Source organism: Patella vulgata, chromosome 4 (assembly GCF_932274485.2).
Source record: "Patella vulgata chromosome 4, xgPatVulg1.2, whole genome shotgun sequence".
In the NCBI taxonomy this organism is placed as follows: Eukaryota; Metazoa; Mollusca; class Gastropoda; family Patellidae; genus Patella; species Patella vulgata.
In genome coordinates, this window is record NC_065882.2 from 20,348,845 (window position 1) to 20,369,493 (window position 20,649).

Sequence of the window (20,649 nt, forward strand, 5' to 3'; positions counted from 1 at the left end):
ACATTAAAACCAGCTTAAACATAATGGTAACTTTATTAAATAAAAGAAAAAAAACCGAAAATCTCATAACTTTATTTTATCAAATAAACAATTCAGGATCAACATATATGTCTTTATTTTATATAAAAAATAAACGTGAAAATGTAACATTGCCAACTATGATTATAAAAAAAGCACTGTCAACTTTCGACAGTTGCTCTATTTTTGATGGGTAGGCATATTGCACTCCCAACAATTTTCACAACATCCGTTACACTGATCTTTTTGCTTCACAATCATTCACAAAAAGCTGGCAAAAAATATAAATTCAAATGCCTGTCTGTTATTCTAGATCATAAAGTAAACACAAATTGCCATCACAAGGCATGAAAAGGAGAAAAGAAACAATTGCTTTAAATAGAAAAACTACATTTTTGTGGGTGACAAACTGATGGGAAACAACCAGTATTAGCCCTTGGAGTATTCATTGGTAGATTAAGGCCCTTGGTGGCCTGGTTCATTCAAAGTGGTATAAAAATACATTTTATGTGCATCTATCATCGGCTATAGTCGGGGGTTGGATGGCTGAATGGTTAGCGTGCGCGCGCTGTATCATAAAGTCTGTCATTGAGTCTGTGGTTTCGAATCCCCGGTTGTACGTGGCAAGGAGTAGGGTCGCCTGTCCAACCTCGTGGGTTTTCTCCGGGCCTCCGGTTTCCTCCCACTGCTAAAAACCCCTACGCTCAAGCGAATTATGTAAATAAAATTAAACCATATGTTAGTCCCGCAATGATCTAGTTTGTGTCGAGTGGACGTTGAACCCCATTTCTCTCTCTCTCTCTCTCTCGACTATAGTCATCAGTGTGCAACTTTGTGTAAGTTTGGCATTCAAAAACTTGCTGAATACCTTTATTTGATCATAAAGAATGAACGATTATGAGAATGTTGAATCTCAGAGTCTGGAATGTTGTTGCTTTATTTCAAAAGAAAACTGTAGGCCTATACACACACTGTTATATCAACCAAGCTTGAACATATTAATGTATAAACACAGTGTTAGATTTGTTGATTTTTCTGTAGATTTCACCTTAAATGATTTTATTAAATGCCAGTATACAAATGAAATGAAATGAGGATTGACATCTTACAGTTCTGTGCCAACCAGCCTATTAAAGATGCTAATTAGTAGTGAAAATATCATGTAAATATACTAAATCCAGTAACCACAGCAAGTGGACTTGTCACATAACAATTAGATGATGGAAAGTGGTACCAGATGTTATTTTTCGCTAACATTTTCTTTCATTAACTGGTCTCGCACCTCTGTGAGAGCAAAGCCCAATAAATTTTTTCCACACCACGTATTTTGATCCCATGCAAGCGGGTTGTCTTCCTGTAGTCCAATTCCCCATATCTGATCGTGAGGGCTGGCTTCTACTAAAATCTTTGGATAAGTACTGAACATAATTTCTTTCAATTCTTCATGTTGTGAAAACTGAAAATATTAAAATTTCATTTTAAAAAACACATTTTTAATATTTAAAACCATGAAGAATGTTCCCCAACATTATCAACGTTTGGAAATGTACATGTCACCCACATGTATTAGTATCTGTTTTCCAAAAGTATCATTAGAAAAGCAATTTAAAAATGTATATCAAATAAAAACAGTAGGTGCCACAGTGGTTCAATGTGTAAGGAAGGAGGTCTAGCAAGGAACAGTGTCTAGTCATTAGGATGAGACCTAAACCGAGGTCCTGTGTACACATAGGTGTGCACATAAGAACCCTTGAAAGTTGAAGTTTGATGAAGAGTAGGCGGATGGCACACTGTATGAGAGAGAGAGAGAGAAAATAAAATGGGGTTTAACGTCCACTCGACACAAACTAGGTCATTTCGGGACTAACACACGGTTGATTTTTATTTCAATAATTCGCTTGCGCGTAGGGGTCTTTAGCAGTGGGAGGAAACCGGAGGACCCGGAGAAAACCCACGAGGTTGGACAGGCGACCCTACTCCTTGTCACGTACAACCGGGGAATCTAAACCCCACCAGTTGACTCAATGACAGACCGTATGATATAGCGCGCGTGCTAACCATTCGGCCATCCAACCCCCCGCACACTGTATGATATATGCACATTTTCATGAACTCGATGCAGTAAACCCCATATTTCATTTTAAAAAGAGTAGACACTAGTGCTTTCTGTTCAAACAGGTGTGGCGGAACAATAATGGTGATGACAATGGACGTCCACACCACAGGGAAGAGGTCGTTCAAAAGAAACTGTTTTATTTGGAACAGTATTTTAAAAATAAAAACTTACTTTAGCCAAGTTACCACGTTTAACTATATCCACACAATTCTCATTCCACAGTTTGCCATCAAAATTCTTCACTTTTCTTCCGAGGTCTTTTTGAGTTTTGGGATCTTTCGTTTTCATAATCTTGTCAGCTGACTCACTATCTTTGAAAAGAACTGAAAGCATATATTGTACATTACAAATTGTCCAAAACGGAAATGTCAGTTGGTCATTCTTGTAATACATGTTTATGGCGAAGCAAATAGTGCAACTTTATGGTTATGCTAATATTTTCCAATATAAAGTGACTGTGGGTGGAGCGTAGGGGTAGAGACCCTCTCTCAAAAAAAAACCCCACAAAATAAAGTCAAAATATCACCCACTTGAGAATTATCATAGCCAACAAATGTCTGTTGTACTTTAGCTTACTCATCAATTTGACCCCTTATCATAGGCATACTAAATCTGGCTAAACAATTTTTTTCAGGCACTCATCAAATTTTTCAGGTAGTGGCTAAATGATGAAAAATTTTGTACACAGATCGATTTCGATTCAGATTGTTGTGGTATTACATGTTTAATTTCACTAGAATGGAGTGTATATATACGATAATTATTAATTAGATGTGATCAATAATACACAATGTAAACATTTTAGTTCTGAGCGAATTTCACTAATTGTTGATCAGGAGCAATCTGGTAAAGTTGTGTACATTTAGGATCAATTTTGGGGCGCTGCCGCCATATTTTTCAGGCAAAAATGATACAGGCCCCCAAGGAAAATCGGCACTTACGCCTATGACCCTTATGCAATGTTAAGATAATCAAATTTTGTATTTGATAAAAATAGACAAACTCATCCAACCATTCAGCTCAAATTTAATACCAAATTCACTGACAGTTGCCTACTGAATGGAGCCAAAATTTACTTGGTTATTGAGTATGCCCCCAATCCCCTAGCAAACTCACACCTTTGGTGCTCACTTCATGTCTTTCAATCATTAAAACTGATGTACATCCCTCTTCCCTTCCCCTGTATAAGTCATATAGAAGCTTGGCTATAACCTTCAGACTCCAGGAGAGAGGAAGTTGGTTGATCTTGGTGGGAATTGGTTTTGATTTTGACCTCCTCTTATAGGCTGCCAAGAACTCATTTAAATTAAAAAGGCGATTTTGCTCTTCTATTCTCAACCTTACCTGCTTTCTGGTGCATCATATATTGTTCTGCAGAGCTGTAGTAAATATTGTCGACACTAAATCGTGCTGGATACCACTGACTAAATACTGAGTGACTTTGCCAAAAGAAATGGAATTTACCTTTCCCACTACCATTACTTAAAACCTTAGGCGTGGATGTTGCCATTATAGAATGATGATTCTTTAACAGCTCGAGATCAAATATATTCCGGTAACATGTATTAGCCTGTAATAATCAATTTATAGACCAACGTTATTTATGGCTACCAACGTATGACAAAATCCTTTCACAATCGCTTGCAATAAACTATAATAAAGGATTTGGCTTCTGAAATAGAAATGTTTCATTGTGTATGCGTAATGTATATCCTATATCTACTATTTTTAGAGCACGTCATTGATAGAGAATCGTCCATTGACGGTATCTGCAAATATTCAATAATCTTTAAGCTCCTTATACTGGAATAAATTTTGATTGGCTTCAAACCTCATATCCGTGTCTTACTTGAAACACGGTTGAGAGATAAGGTTTGTTATCTATACTTGACCTAGTTTATGGGTACATATATTGGCTATCTACTGGGCTTATTTATTTTCCTTGCCTTCGCATTAACCGTAATGAATGAATGAATTAGGGTTTCACGTTCTACTTTTCTGCCCAAATGAATGAATGGATTAAAAATAAAATCACGTATTTTGTAGAATAATGATCGCAAAATATACCGCTCTTCAAAAATGATATGGAGTAGTAGTTAAGTAATTATTTCCAGCATCCGCATTTTATATCAATATTGTCTTCTAACCGTTGTGTTGCAATTTTCGTTGACTTTTATTACAGAATCGAAATGGGTGTTTGAATTTGCATTTTCTACCAGGTTTCATTGGATATTCGTGATTTGACGCGAAAAAACAAGGGTCCGTTAACCTGGCATACAAAAAGAATTATATTGTGACAGTCAAAACCCATTCAATGTTTTCTGACAATTTGTACAGGAAGATGTTTGGATGTTTTGAATAATTTAAAGTTTATAGCCAAATAAGGGCATTTTTGCAGAAATTTACAGATATAAGCTGGTTTTATTATTTTATTTTTTATGCAATACGACAATGAGGTGTTTATATCAATGAAATTTGATTCTGTACATCCTATAAATTTATTAAAAAAATTGTTGTCGTTTAGAGCCAGAATTTTTAAAATGCACAGCCGATCATGGCATTAACAAAATGCTGTTTGACTCGAAATTGAGTCCATAAAGATGTTTGAAAAAGTAAAATACTCAATTAGACAACATTCCACAGATTGTTTTCTTTTTGTGTCAAGATGGGCTGCATAGGGAAATTTTGCCTGTACAGCAGTGCTTCGATCTAATATTTCAAATGCCAACAGTTTTCCGCCCCATCTTTACGTCTAGATGCTGTTTCTTGGCAGGTCCTGCATACTGCACCTCTGACCAGGGGAAACCTAGCCAGAACTGTACTAGAACCCAATGCCTTATTCGCTGAGCCACTTTAGCTTCCTAATTTTCCATGAATTATATGGGAATTATCCAAGAAATGTCATATAACGTGTATGTAATTGTTCTGTTTATGTACAGAATTTTGAACAAATTCAAACATTAGTGAATGAATTGTGAAATGATAGGCATTAAATGGGTATGATTGAATTTCAATTGGAAATTTAATTCATAGTGGTTTAACCTCATCCTTTGATGAATCAACTGAGTTAATGAAGACAGGCATATTCTTGGTCAAATTCCAATAGTAAATAGGAATCTTAAAGTACATTCCAACGAGTATACAGTTGACCTCAGTTTTTCCTCCCTACCAAATGACTAGACACTTTTTTTCCTTGCCAGTTTCTCTGCTCCTCTCATAAGCATACAGCTCCCTAAATATTTTGCTTGGATTTATTGACTAAAAAAACAAATTTGTGATAGAAAATGGCTCATTTTGCCCGAAAACCATCACTATCTCTGTACACATTTGGTAAGGCTACATCACCAATCCCTCCCCCCCTATACTATGGCTGACATGTCAATCGCTGAAGACAACTCTCCAAAACTGTATCAGAGAAAGATACCTCACCAGACTATAGACAAACACCCACAAACCCAGTAGCTAAGTTGTCCGAGCAGTTCAGGCCTGTAATTAGGGGGGTCACAGGCTCCCCCCCCCCATGAAAACAATAGATATATATTGTCCGTCAATTTTACAGCACCCCTGAAAATACTTCCTGCCCCCTCGTTGCTCTGAGCTAGTTACGGCCCTGGAGCAGTTATACGCTAATATCAAACAGATCAGATCATAATTGAAGCCTCATAGGTACTAACATGATTTAGTAACAAAGGGGAATAACCCTATCAGTTATCAATATCGAAGAGAGAAAAATGGGGTTTAAAACTATGTCATTTCGGGACTAACATGATTCAATTTTTAATTCAATATTTCACTTGCACAGTCTTTAACAGTGGAAGGAAATCAGAGGACCCAGAGGAAACCCACGAGATTGGACAGGTGACCCTACTTCTCATCACGTACAACCGGGGGATCGAAACAACACCAGATGACTCTGTAACAGACCTTATGATACAACGGCCATCCAACCCCCCTTATCAATAGCAGTGTTCCTTTCAATATCATAGATAACCAATATAAAATTCAGAAAGATAGGTTAATAATTACAGCAAATAAAGTGCTTACATATGGACAGATGAAGTTGGAATATAATTCTGATCACATTAAAATGTGGGCGTTTAAAAACAACACTTTATGTAAATGATTTTACAACCTTACGTTTTAATGATATAAGTTACAATACAATAATAAAGAAATTAATGAGCAAAAAAAAATGAGATACAATTAAAAGTACACAACTATCATTTCTTTAAAAATTGACATGGATTTCACTTGCCTATTAATGAAAACCCTAAAACAGTATTCATAAAAATGACAAGTCAGTTAATTATATTATAATTGTAAAGTGTGACACTGGCACATATTTTGATTCAAATAATTCTAAAAATCATCAAAATCCATTCTTTTTGAAAATTGACAATACACCATGTTTGTGTTTGAAGCTAACAGATAAGTTAACTTCCAAACTATTGCACCTTAAATTCACAAAACTAAGTTCTAAAACTAACTAAAAAGTTAATCTCAGTTTGGCAATAAAAAGAACACAAAAACCCAATGAAAATAAAAATAAAAGATATAATGTACCCCTGCTGGCGGAGGATATCCAAGCTACATGCAGGAGACTAGGTTTATATTATGTATATGGACATAAAAGACACAGGCTGAAGGGCTTATACAGTATCTTAGTATTGCCTCAATGAAATACAAAATGTTCACTAGAGACTTCACTGTTCTATAATATAGCACATCCACCTTTTTCCTTGAATGGGTTATCACTAGGCTTGGGGAATCCTTTAATCAAGACATCTTCTTCTGCCCAATTATCACAATATTTGACCAAATCTTCAATACATTGTGAAACTCGCATTCTTGTGATCTGTGCCTCACATCTTAACTGTTCAATCAAACGCCTCTGCTGCTGAAGACCCTCCTGTAGTTTATTCATTGTGGATCTGAAATGATAGTGGAAAAACACAAGTTAGAATTTTGAAACAGATTATCGATATAGAATTATACAAGTATATGTAATGTAATTAGTCTCATCATACAGATAGCAATTCCACATATACATGTAGGTGTATGCATGCATTATCAAGATCTCCACATATCTATCTTGACTATCTGAATAAAAGTGTGCTGCCAATATTATTATTCAAACATACACTTTATCCTGATCCTCTTTTGATATGACTTCCACATTACTTTTTGGTTGTTGTGGATGTTTACGTGCATGAAATCCATTAGATAACTTGTCTGTGTTGGACATCTTTCTTTGTCCTCTTAGTTATAAATGTCACTGAAGCCTATTTTTTTTACTATTTAGTTTTGCTAGAAATAATGAGTCACTGAAGGTTAACACACTCATTTCTATTTTTACAGGCCTTTGCATTTTATCTCTTTTTTATGCCCTTTTATCATCAAAAAAAATCAACCAAACATAGATATTGTAGCCCAAGGTCTAAAATATTGTATCCCATCCGCTTCAGTTAGATACACTTATTCAATATGTAATCAATATTCTAGAATCTGTTACTGTTAGGGCAAATTCCAGCTTAGATATATGTTTTATTCTGAAGATTTCTATTGGTAGGTATACACTTCTTTCTATACCTCAAGTAGTATTTATTAAAATATTTAATAAAAGTCAAATGTGGGAGTTACAAGGACACAACGTGATTGAAAAGAAAAATACATGTATATTGCTGTACGTGTTTCGTATTTATTCCAACCATTGCCAATCCAGTAATCGCCCTACCAAGTAGCTCTGTTGCATTTTTTATAATCAAGTCTAAAGAGAAATCTTAATTGATAGGAATACATTAGGATTAATTGATAATGTATATCTTAAAGATGCATTATGTAAGCGTACATTCTGTATATTGTAGGTCTTTATTTTGGCTTCAATTTAGTTCAAATGTCATAAAAACTATAATTAAGACATTTATTCACATGACAAGCCTATAATCAACCCTCTAGACCATCACATGGGGTTGATTTAAATGTATTAAACCATGGTTGCCATTTAAAGATACATTAGTTAAAAGTTTATTAAAGAGTTGGCCATTCTTGCTATAATAATTCAAAAATAGATGATAAAAGAAAATTGCAATCAAATTACTTTACTCTGAACGAAATTGTCACTGTTGGAGGTTTGGACTAGAAATAAGCATTAAACGTCTCCGAGAATTGCCGATCATTTCATTGACAGACGATAGCTCCGCCCAAATATTCTCAATTATTAAGTAACATTCTCAATGGCTATGCTCGATTGGCGCACCTCCAGTAGTTATGTCGGTGACTAACACTGTAACAGTAAACTTCAGCTTGATCAGTCATTTATTGATTTAATTATAAAATGGACGACTGTTTAAATCCAAGCTGCAGCCAAGGGTCTACAGAGTTGGTTTTGAGCTTGTCATGTAAATACATGTAAAGGTCTAATTAATAATTTCTGTAACATATGAAGCCTAAAGAACGACTTGCAATTGGCAGATTTAACTCTTAACTAATGTATCTTTAATGATTTAATTTAAAAATGGTGAATAGAGACCAACTCTCGAATAGAATAACAAGTTCCATCGCTATTAACAATCTGTGCCACATCTTGTCCAAATTTCAAACAGTGATAACTGTGTTCAGAATAAAGTAATTTGAATGAAATTTTCAATATTCGTTTTGCATTTATAATCTATTTATGAACTATTATATTATAAGCACACTGGTATAAAACCTTAAATCGTTCCTGTCCTGTTTAGGTCAGTTGATCGGGATATTAACTGGTCAGTGAATTTCATGTAGAACCCCATATGTTTAAAATCGTAGGGCCTTCAGAATTCTATATTGCTCAGTTTAAATGTATTTCGCATCAAGATTGACCTTTCCTTCTGTCCACTGCCACCATGAACCTGGGGTTTATAGTATTCAATTATAACAAATTATTCGATATTCAAGTATTTCTATTACAACTCGAAGTGAATATAAATGTTGATGTGTATATAAACGATATTGACAAGGAAAATACCGCCGTCTGCTTGTATTTCACGTTGACCTAAATAACGCCCATTCCATATTGTACACTGAATCTAGAGTTGATACTTCATAATAAATCAAGTAAACTGTTCAATTCATTCATACATTTTACATCTGAATCCAGAAAAATTGTTTGATTAACGACAGAATATCAACAAGAATGCATAGTTTATAAGAAACAAAAATGATCACAAGTAGAAATATTTTTCTCCGCAATAGAAACAACCAACTTCCGCCATAATATTTAGACCTTTTCGGTCTAGCGTCTTATTTGCAAAGCTCACATGCCATTTTTTTCGTTTACTGCACTGGTGGTAAAATTCCTATACCTAAATTATCCGAATAAATACTCAGAAAAAGTCTTTTACCTCTCCTCTGGAATTTAGCAATGCACCTCGCAAATTTATCTACTCCGACTGATTTCAAAGATGGCGGACCTGCTGACATCTGCCGTAAATCTCGTGTTCTTTGTTCGGTTTCTACGGTAACCAAAGTAATCGATAACCCTTGGCTGATAATGAAGCGGATTTATCTAAAAACCGTAATTAACAAGAACACTATTAATTAAGGATATAAATCATGATATGTATATGATATATTTTAGCCCAAAAATAAATTGATGTAAAAAAAAAACTGATATTGTTTAGGCATATATGTCTATTTTGCTTTATTCACCACTGTTTTATTTCTAATTTCATTCAAATTCAGTTAAGACCAGAAGAAAATGGTTATCACGTTAAATGTAAAATGTATTTATGTTTGGCATTATTTTATTTTATTTTTCAGAACCATGCATCAAGGTGAAATATGACATTAAGGGCCCCTGCCAAATTTAAAGAGCCAAAAATACTTTAGAGGTATTCTCCTTTGGTTAAAATAAGCGTTGTTTGGGGTGTGCAAATGAGATTGTATCCAAATTATTTTTTGCGGAAAATGAGATATCAAACCCTGTAGGCCTACCGTAACACAGGTTAATTTTTGACAAATGTATGTTATTGGCATTGCTGACTTTGCCAAAGTTGAGGGAAGAACCAAAGCTTTAAGAGAGAGAGAGAGAGAGAAATGGGGATTAACGTCCACTCGACACAAACTAGGTCATTTCGGGACTAACATATGGTTTAATTTTATTTCAATAATTCGCTTGCGCGTAGGGGTCTTTAGCAGTGGGAGGAAACCGGAGGACCCGGAGAAAACCCACGAGGTTGGACAGACGACCCTACTCCTTGTCACGTACAACCGGGGATTCGAAACCACGCCAGTCGACTCAATGACAGACTTTATGATACAGCGCGCGCACGCTAACCATTCAGCCATCCAACCCCCCAGCTTTAAGAGAAGTCCCCTCAATCATCTGTTGGACCCTCTAAATACAATAGATTCTGGCTAAACATTTAACAGTAGGCTAGAATTTATGTAACTCAAACAAGTTTCTATACCCATGATGGCAACAAATGACTACTTAAAAATGTAAGGGTGAAACTATACCCCTTGTACCTGTAAACTATTTTGGCCAGGTGTGTCTGCCAGTTGGTTAAATTAACATACACTGTACTATAAATGAGTCAGAAATGTTTATATGTCACACAAGCACTAATTAACTTAGTCAATGTCTACTCATATTATTAGATAATATTTTATATACTATTCAAAAAAAGTAGGGGATATTTGATTTTGGGGGCATAATACTAAAATATGCAAATGACTACGAAAAAAGTCACTATAGAACCTAACAGAAGAAACATTTCCAGTTACATGTGACGCCCAAACGCACCAATAGATACCGCATGGAATGCAGGTGATGCTTGGGATCATCATGGGGGTCCAACCCAAGATTTGCACGACTCTGACTTTGAATGTTACAGTCATTGTGGCATTGAATTCCAGGGTGGAAACATCAGTTTAATTGTTTTAGTGACCAGAAAACAAATTTTGATATGCGTCGGCTTACCCAAAATGAAAGGTTACGTGCCCTTGGCATGCTACAGATCGGCACAACACAGGCGGTTGTGGCGCGGACGATGAATGTTTCTCAGTCTGTCATAAGCAGGCTATGGTCCAGATACCGTGATACACAATCTGTACAGGACAGACCACGCTCAGGTCGACCAAGGGCGACAACTCAAGCCCAGGATCGATTTATCCGTACCTTGGCCTTGAGAAATCGTGTCATCACAGCAAATCAGATCAGCGCTCGTCTTCAAACAGACACTGGTGTGAGAGTGAGTGGCCAGACGATTCGGAATCGACTGCATAGGGGTCACCTTCGCGCCCGACGTCCTCGCGTGATCCCTTGTTTGAGAGATCATCACATTCAGGCAAGACGTCGTTGGTGTAGGGATCGTCAACACTGGGATAATCGACGCTGGAGCAATGTGATGTTTTCAGATGAGTCAAGGTTCACTGTTGATTTTTTGGACAGACGTAGGAGGGTGTGGCGTCGTCGAAACGAGCGCTTCCAAGACGTTAACGTCATCAGACATGATCGATTTGGGGGTGGTTCTGTTATGGTGTGGGGAGGCATCACTGTTGCTGGAAGAACGGCTTTACATGTTGTTGCAGGGCGTGTTACAGGCCAGTACTACCGGGACAACATCTTGGCAGTCCATGTTGTGCCGTTCGCACGACGTCATGGCCGCCGTTTCATCTTCCAGGATGACAACGCAAGATGTCACAGGGCCAGGATCGTTACAGGTTACCTCCAACAACAGAACATCACCACATTACCTTGGCCAGCACTGAGTCCCGACCTCTCCCCCATCGAGCATGTCTGGGACATGCTTGGACAGAGGTTACGTCAACGTCAACAACGTCCTGCCAATGTCCAAGAACTTGCTGCTGCGTTGCAACAGGAATGGGACAATCTGGACCAAAATGACCTTAGACGTCTCATTAGGAGTATGCCACGTCGGATCAATGCTTGTTTGGCAAACAGAGGAGGATTTACCCGTTACTGACTTGGTTGTGATGCTGTGGTAACTTTGCTGTTTGACCCCGGGTATCATTTTACCCTTATAATGGTCAGTCAGTGCCTTACTTAGTCTAACGATCATTTGGAATAAATCAATGAATGTGAACTTCATTTCATTTTGTCATTTGTTTCTTCGTCAGTTTCATTAGGTGACTTTAATAACACTTAAAAATCAAATATCCCCTACTTTTTTGGAATAGTATATGATTGATCTTTTTCATGGCAGATACTATTTCTTGTGAATAACTCTCAAATACTAATATCTGTATTTGAGAGAGCAGAATTAGTGGAGGAGGCAGACTCTGGACACTAACAATATGGCTAGAGAGAGAGAGAGAAATGGGGTTTATCGTCCACTTGACACAAACTAGGCCATTTCGGGACTAACATATGGTTTAATTTTATTTCAATAATTTGCTTGCGCGTAATTGTCTTTAGCAGTGGGAGGACCCGGAGAAAACCCACGAGGTTGGACAGGCAACCTTACTCCTTGTCACGTACAACCGGGGATTCAAAACCATGCCAGTTGACTCAATGACAGGCCTTATGATACAGCACGCTAACCATTTGGTCATCCAGCCCCCCCCCCATTATGACTATAACCTAATATGTATATTATGTTCCAGAATGTTGTACAAGTTGTATGTGATCTGGATACATTTGAGGGAACACTTCTATAATCTAACAAGTTTTCAAACAACTCTTACCTGAACTGGAACCCAATTTCATTGCACTAGTTTTAAATTAAATTGTTTCTCCTGACATCAAATTCAAAATGTTCCACCAGTATTGGCAGTAAGAATTTTGGGGATTGTTTTTTTCACAAAGACTTGTGCCACAATTTTTACACAGATATTGTATCCGTCAGTCAGTAAAAACTTGAAAACACTATACTGGTCACCCAAACATGTAATTAGATTTTTCTATTCAAACTTGCAGAATGAGGAATTCTATTGAAATTTATAATTGCACAATGGGATCTACAGAGTTGTTACCTTTTCCACCAAACTTTTCGGTCATTTTTTTTTTCTCTTTGCGTGCGCAGGAGGGTGGGGGGGATAGATTTATTTTCAAAACTGCTGGGAATTGTACGGCTGGTCAGGAGGAACCCTATCAAAATTCAGAGTTATTATTCTGTCAGTGAACATATATCTATTCATGCTTTAGGTTGTTGTAAAGACCGCTTCAGTCCCAGTCAAAAGATGCTTCATTATATTGCAAGATTTGGACCAATGCCGTTTCAAAGTTTGGGTTAAATTGACAAGAAGTCTCTTTTGATCAAAACAGTATTTTACATCAACTGTTCTTGTTCTCAAATTATATTTGCATTTAAAAACTGTGCAATGATGTGATCCATGTCGACAGTCCTAAAAGTAATATTCTCAACTCATTTGTTGCAGTGAAAGAGAATATCTAAGAGATCACCAGTATATTAGTCAAATTAAAAAAGTGGTCAATATTTGCATTGTAAGACTATAATAAAGTGAACACCTCTGGCTCTCTTCTACTACCTAAACCGGAGTTGTGTTACTACATAACATTACAAACACAGCATGCAGAATCTAACTTAAATACAGAATAATGAACACTTTTATTTGCAGAAAAAAATACACTATGAAATAGGAAGGACAACAAAGAAACAGGTACAGGAACCCTTTAATTTGAGTAAAAACAAAGTTTGGATTTATTTAAATATATGTTGTGTCAGATATATAAGAATTTGAAAAGTGGGAATATTCCTACAACCAAATTCTCAATTCTGATGTTTGCACCCAATATACTTTGTTTCTCCACAATTCTCAAACGGGTCCTGTATATATATATTTAGATCATGCAAAATGAGAAAATTTACATCGTCTATGAAAACCAATTTGCTTTTATTTTTTTTCCTTCAAAATACTACAAGGAACATATATGAATAATTTGTTCAAACTAATGAACAGAAGTGATTTTAATGGGGTTTTTTTTTATATCAACGACTAAAGTTTTCATTTCATTTAAATTTCAATTTCTAACCATAATAAAATAAACAAACTATAAATTGCAATGGCTAAATTCAATGTCCGAATTTATAGAATAACATATTTATCACAGATCCAACTAAACATGTTTACTTCTAAACTTTATATCAAACGCAACATAAAATTTTATTTATATATAGATACATTTGATTATATTATTTATTTAATATTAGTTAGAATAATAACAACACCAATAATGACAATTATTCAAACATTGGACATATCTTTTAATAAGTAGTTTAATGTAATTAAGATATTATTGTCAATCAAGATATATATTATTACAACTGTCAGGGACTCATTCCAAATTATTAGGAAAATTTAAGCTGGATTAATTTTCATATATTTGCTTCCGGTTTCAGATTCAAATTTCATATATTTGCCTCCATTTCAGATCAAATTTTCATACATGTATATGGCCCAATATCAAACTCAATTTTCATGTATCTGCTTTAAATATCAGATTAATTCAAAAAGTAAAATTTTATTGCTTGAGATTCCATCTTTGTTAAAGCAGTTTAATATTTCAGAAATTCAAAGATTTTAATGTCAGGATCTACATTTAATGACCAGATCTGACAGAAATAACAAGGAAGGGATGGGTCAGTTGAAATGTTAGGGACTTCATTAGGTAGTACTACTGTGATATGTCTTTCTAATTCCAGAAATAAATTTCATGATCACCTCTATTTCCACAGGATACATGTGATTCTGGTTTTCATTAGAAACCTGAGAGTAGACCATAGCTTCCTTTATCTTTATGAACATTCATGTGTAAGTTATTGAAGTCTAATTGTTGGTGGCCATTTTAAATTTCATGGATATCTGACACTTTTTGGATGTGACAGGAAATTAAGACTTATAACAAAACAGGTCATTAGTCTGTGAATGTAAAACTAAAAGTTGGTGACAATTTTAAATATGTTTTTAAGTCATATTCATATCGAAAATACATGCAATTCTTTCGAATTTGTATATATTCTGTGGAACATTCTAAAGAAGATAAGTCCAATGTATAACAAAAACATGCAAACATTTAACAAAAATAATACAAAACATTCAGGCAAAAATTAAGTCACAGTTTAATAATGACATCTGTTTTTATACACATGCACTACTATACAAAAGAAATACACTATAATATATTGTACAATAAATTGAAGTTGTGTTCTTGTAAGTATGGTACCTAAACTTGACACTTTTTCAAGTGTTCAAATAATTACATATTAAATGCTTCGTTTTGTAATTTTCCATTGGCATTTGAATGCTATTTACAGGATAAACATTTTTTATTATGAACTTTTATTGTCTTTTCTTTTAAAAAATAAAAATAAATAGCCTCTATCAGCTTTGATGATGCACAGAAGAGAGGAAGACCAGTAAACATGAAAACTGTTTGAGTTTATAAAATCTGACATGGTTTTCGTGGTTTAAAGGGATTCTCTTTCTCTGGATGTATAAGATGATCAGTTGCTATATTTTGCTCGATGTAAACAACTAGTTCTCTTAAGGTGTCACTAAGTCTAGTACGCCTCATGTCAGCATGTATTCTCAATACTTCAGCCTGTTGTTTCAGTTTACGGATATTATCCGAATCTCGAGCCTGATAGGTAGGATATGGCATTTTGAAAACAGTTTACCTATACACAATAAAAGAACTTTTGTCAAATAAAATTTCTGCATGAACTTTTAATCATATTTTATTCAAATTAAAAGGGTACAAGAAGACAGCAGACCATAACATAAAATCTTATTCTGCAACAATGTGTTGTATATAGTTATATTTATTCAAATTGATAATCTTCGAAATTTTGAGCTTCTTATAAAGTATTCAGTTATTGCAGTCTGAAAATAGCGGGACAGAGCATATCTCAGATTATTCCCATTCATGACAAGACAAGTACTTTGTTTACCCCAAAATACATTAATTAATAAACTCTCAATTTTTTTCTTGTACTTTTTATATTAATAAAACGATTTAAGCAAGAACTACCCTCAAAACATTGAAATGAATATTCAACAATAAAAAAAATAATACGAAAATGGGATGCTGGTGCTTCAATTACATGTATTCTTTTAATTGACTATGAATTAAAGATGCATTATGCAAGAGCTAAATCTGCCTAATGCAGATCTTTCTTTTGGCCTCAAATGTTATATAAATTGTGATAATGTTGCTCAGAATAAAATAATTTTAATGAAATTTTCAATATATTAATTTTGAATTATCTATTTTGGAACTATTGTAGCAAGAATGGCAAGCTCTTTTATCTATAATGCATCTTAAATGTTATTTTTGAAAGATTTTTCAAAAGTCTATGATACTATTACATGATACTAAGTGTTAAAGTAGACAACCAAACATCAAAATGGGAGAAATTTTAATATATTGATCACAATATCATGTACCGAACTGAAAAAAACTTATACATACTTGTAAAGATATTTCACAAACCCAAAACCAATTTATAAGCAACCTTCTTGAAAGATTGTAACTCTGAAAATGGAAATTGAAAGCATGAAAGTCTGTGTAAAATATACGGTAATTATTCAGTTGGCTAAAGTTTTCGAACTTGTCCATCATTCAGCGTTTATCTGCATATACAATGAACAACTGGTTGACCTCCTGTTTCTCCTGTTAAGTTTTTAAGAAAAAAAAACCCAATATAATACCACTCAATTTAAAAATTTTCAAATTCCTTGCTAATGCTTGGTTCCCACTGTCCTGTGATGTGTTACGGATAGGATTGTCCCTATTGAGTCCTGATAAGATCACCACGATTACTTCACGATTAAAACCACAATTTCAATCAAGCCCGAATCGTAAAAAGGGAACCTAGCATTTGCAAGACCAATGGTAATAAAAATTCTGGACGAGGAAACAAAACAAAGAAATTCTGAATGAGTTAGATTCTTGGAGCATTGTGAACTAAACTGAGTTTCAGGTGGGTTGGTTCCCCCCTCCCCCAATATCCTTTCGCTACAACACAGGGTGTGTCACATTTCAACATTTCAATGTTAACGATACTATATACCATGTTTTAATTAGCTTTGGAACCATACCCTCCCCTCCCCCAACATTCACAGCTTCTAGATCCGCTACTGCATTTAATCAATATAATTACAACTGTATACTCATAAAAACAACTCAAATCAACTGTGTAATTAATTGGGTGTTTTCATAGTTAACAATATATACATGTACCATGTTTAAATTAGATTTGCCCCCCCCCCCCAGCTTCTAGATTCGCTACTCCATTTAAGCCAATAAATACCCATAAAAACATTAAGAGTCAAGGTACCTGTAATTGGGTGTTTTCATAGTAACTTAACCAGTCAGTGAATAGCAGAATAAGAACCCCCTGCTTTAGTTTAAAGGAGCTAAATCGCTAACATTTGGGACCTAGAAATTGACAAAAGTAGGTCGCAACACATACTGTAGTATGAATGTATATAAACTGATTTACATTCAATGGTTTCCGTTTTTACTCCAATTTCAAATCAGTTATGTTCGGCGAAATAAGCCAGCAGTCTCAAGCGAGTGCAAATTTCTAGCCTCGTCCCTCGAGTCTCTTGATACAACTGGGGCTGAAGCGCATTATGGTACACGATTCGTGTACCAATGGTAAAATGTTTATTTTGTCTTAAATATTGGATATCAAAAGCCCATCTTTTTCCGATAAGATCACAACATGAATGTTGATTTAATATGACAAATAAATCTCGTTTTCAATGTTGAAGATTTTGGATGATATTGAGTTAGAGACTTAGCTACTCTAAACAGAAAGCTGATTATATAAAGTGTCACAAAGTAAAAAAAATCTGATATCAATATTATGTGCATTTACCGAGCCATGGAGCTTTTAATAGTCCATGACCTAGCATTCAGTAGGGATGGGTGTGTCATATTGTGAGATGGGATATCGTGACTGATACCATCGTGAAGATTCTGCTGGCACTAAAAAAAACATGCAGTGCCAGTTTTCTGAGTTGTTTCAACATAAGATTCATTGGCAACATCATTAATGATAATATTGAACAGTAATTTCAACGCACAGGGATTCCTGCAATGAGATAACAGTTTAATACACATTATAAATTAAACGCCTTAGTTCGGTTTGTCATAATATTTACCCTCCTTCCTGTCAGGATCCAAAAGTAATGGCGACTTTAATATATGATTATCCAGTCTGTGCTCAATTTTTAGTTATTGACATGAGACTGGATAAACATACAGCCAGCCTCGCTTTTAAGTTGTCTCCGACTTGAACTAAAGTTTGTTTCTTAAATGTGACCACATATTATTATTAGTATCTATGGATTTATCTATATCCGAAGTTCTGAAGTTAAATTTACACAGTGCAAGTTTCTGTGGCATTATAGAAAATGTATTAAAGTGTCTTAAATTTTATGTGTCTTACTCTTAATCGAGCCGCCTCCTAAACCCTGGGCAAACTTTCACCTTAGAGTAGTTAGGGTGACCACCTCTCCCGCATTTCGCGGGACAGTCCCGCAAAATGTTTCCGAGTCCCGCGTCCCGAAAATAAGCCAAAATGTCCCGCAATAGCTCACATGGAAGACTTCTATTACAGTAATATGCGTGAATCTTTTATGCAATAAATTTACTTATACTTACTTATATTAGTCTCGCGATAGTCTATTTGAGTATTCTGGTCAAAATACTGACAGACCCACCACAAATTGCTTTAGAAGGTTTTTTGGTACCAAGTTGTAGATATAGATGACCTTTCCATGTGCATCATACTGAAAATCCACCGAAATCCACCGGCGTGGTTCCCCCTTGTCACTGGTGCAGGACAACGTATACTCATTCGGATGAGACGTAAAAGAATTCTTGGCAGCTGGATTAGCGCTGGTCTCGGGCAGAATTTCCCTATAGGACACGATATGGCGTATGCCTGTCTTCATTAGTCCAGTCGGACGTTAAACCCCATTTCGTTTATCTTTAACCCAAAGAAATAAATGTTTTAATGTTATAAAACATAAGAAATGGAAAATCTTGCTCGCCGCCATGACAAAAATCAACAAATATAATTACCCTTCTCTTCACTACAACTACAACAACTACCCGACAACACCACGACCGCCTCCATACTCCAAGAAAATAAAATTAAATAAATATTTTTAATCCACATCTTATGATAAAATCAAATATTATAAAATCTCAACTACCAGTAGAAATCTCAGTTCTATAGAAATCTCAGTTCTAAGACAAAACATTTTCTAAAATCTCCAGCTATTCACTTACATATTGCAACATGGTCCATGGAAAACGTACTTTTTCGTATGCTGGGCCTTTATTATAGAATAAACAGCCAAAGCCAATTATTGTCAGTGGGCCATTTCAAACTCAAAACAGTCGAGGGAGAAAGAGAAAGGAGAGAAACAGACACACTATAATTCGATTGCACATAATGTCGTTAGCTATGGGGGAAACGAGGGGAGCAGGAGAAAATCCACGAGTTTAGACGGCGAATCTATATTCCTTGTGACGTACAAGTGGGTAATCGAAACCACGCCAGTTGACTCTATGACAAAACTTAACCAATCGGGCAACCTCCACCCCACCCCCTTACCCAAAGAATAATAAAGAATCACAGCAACCGAGAATATTAGCTGACTACTGTGGCATTTGCCGTGACCTAACGCCATGCATTTCTATTTTATGTATGGAAAGCTATTGGAGGACGATGGATGTATCGAATTGCTTGTTCCTTTATTTGAACGTGGTTAGCATGTGCGCGCTGTATCAAAAGGTCTGTTATTGAGTCAACTGGCGTGGTTTCGATTCCCCGGTTGTACGTGACAAGGAGTATAGTCACCTATCCAACCTCGTGGGTTTTCTCCGCCCCCCCTCCCCCGTTTCCACCCACTGCTAAAGACCATGCAAATTATTGTAATAGAATTGAAAAATGTATTAGTCGGGAAATGACCTAGTTTGTATAGAGTGAACGTTAAACCCCATCCCTCTCTCTCTCTCTCTCTCTCTCCTTTATTTCAATCTATATTATATACTTGATTTTATTGAGTATCATTTGAATTCACTTTCGCTTTATCGTCTTTGAATTATTCAAATTCAAATATATCTATTGTTGTATAACATGATGGTGTAAAGGTATCTTGTATTATTAATATAGCATGACCACGGTGGTCAATCAGGGAAAATTAAAGATGCATATTTCATAAGATTTAGATAAAGAGCCGACAGTTCTCACAATAATAGTTTAAAAAATAGATAATGAAAGGGGAATATGTTTAAAGTTTCAGTCAAGTTACTTCATTCTGAGAGGAGTTATCGTCGTTTACAGAAGAGCTTAGTCTCGATGGTCATTTTTGAATTAAATCATAAATCTGTTAAAAATCAAAACCGTCCGAAGTTATGGAGAGTTGATTATGGGCCTGGTATGTAAATACATATCGCATTAATTTTTTATAGTACATTTAAGGTCAAAGGAACGATCTGCAATATGCAAATTTGGCTCTAAAAATGTATCTTT

At 35.4% G+C, this 20,649-nt stretch overlaps 1 protein-coding gene and 1 long non-coding RNA gene across 2 annotated transcripts; both read right to left on the bottom strand.

The window, feature by feature from the left end:
• Window positions 1-56: 56 nt before the first annotated feature.
• LOC126818495 (N-glycosidase Npun_R5314) lies at window positions 57-3,967 on the bottom strand. The gene is made up of 3 exons (XM_050545960.2): window positions 3,479-3,967; window positions 2,306-2,457; window positions 57-1,474 (listed from the first exon to the last, which is right to left on the bottom strand). The coding sequence occupies exons 1-3, from the start codon at window positions 3,642-3,644 to the stop codon at window positions 1,259-1,261; spliced, it is 534 nt and encodes a 177-aa protein (XP_050401917.1). The 5' UTR covers window positions 3,645-3,967; the 3' UTR covers window positions 57-1,258.
• Window positions 3,968-13,682: 9,715 nt separating this feature from the next.
• LOC126818496 (uncharacterized) lies at window positions 13,683-18,379 on the bottom strand. Its single transcript, XR_007679243.1, has 3 exons — window positions 18,266-18,379; window positions 16,566-16,628; window positions 13,683-15,771 (listed from the first exon to the last, which is right to left on the bottom strand). It is a non-coding gene; the product is annotated as an uncharacterized LOC126818496 (long non-coding RNA).
• Window positions 18,380-20,649: the final 2,270 nt, after the last annotated feature.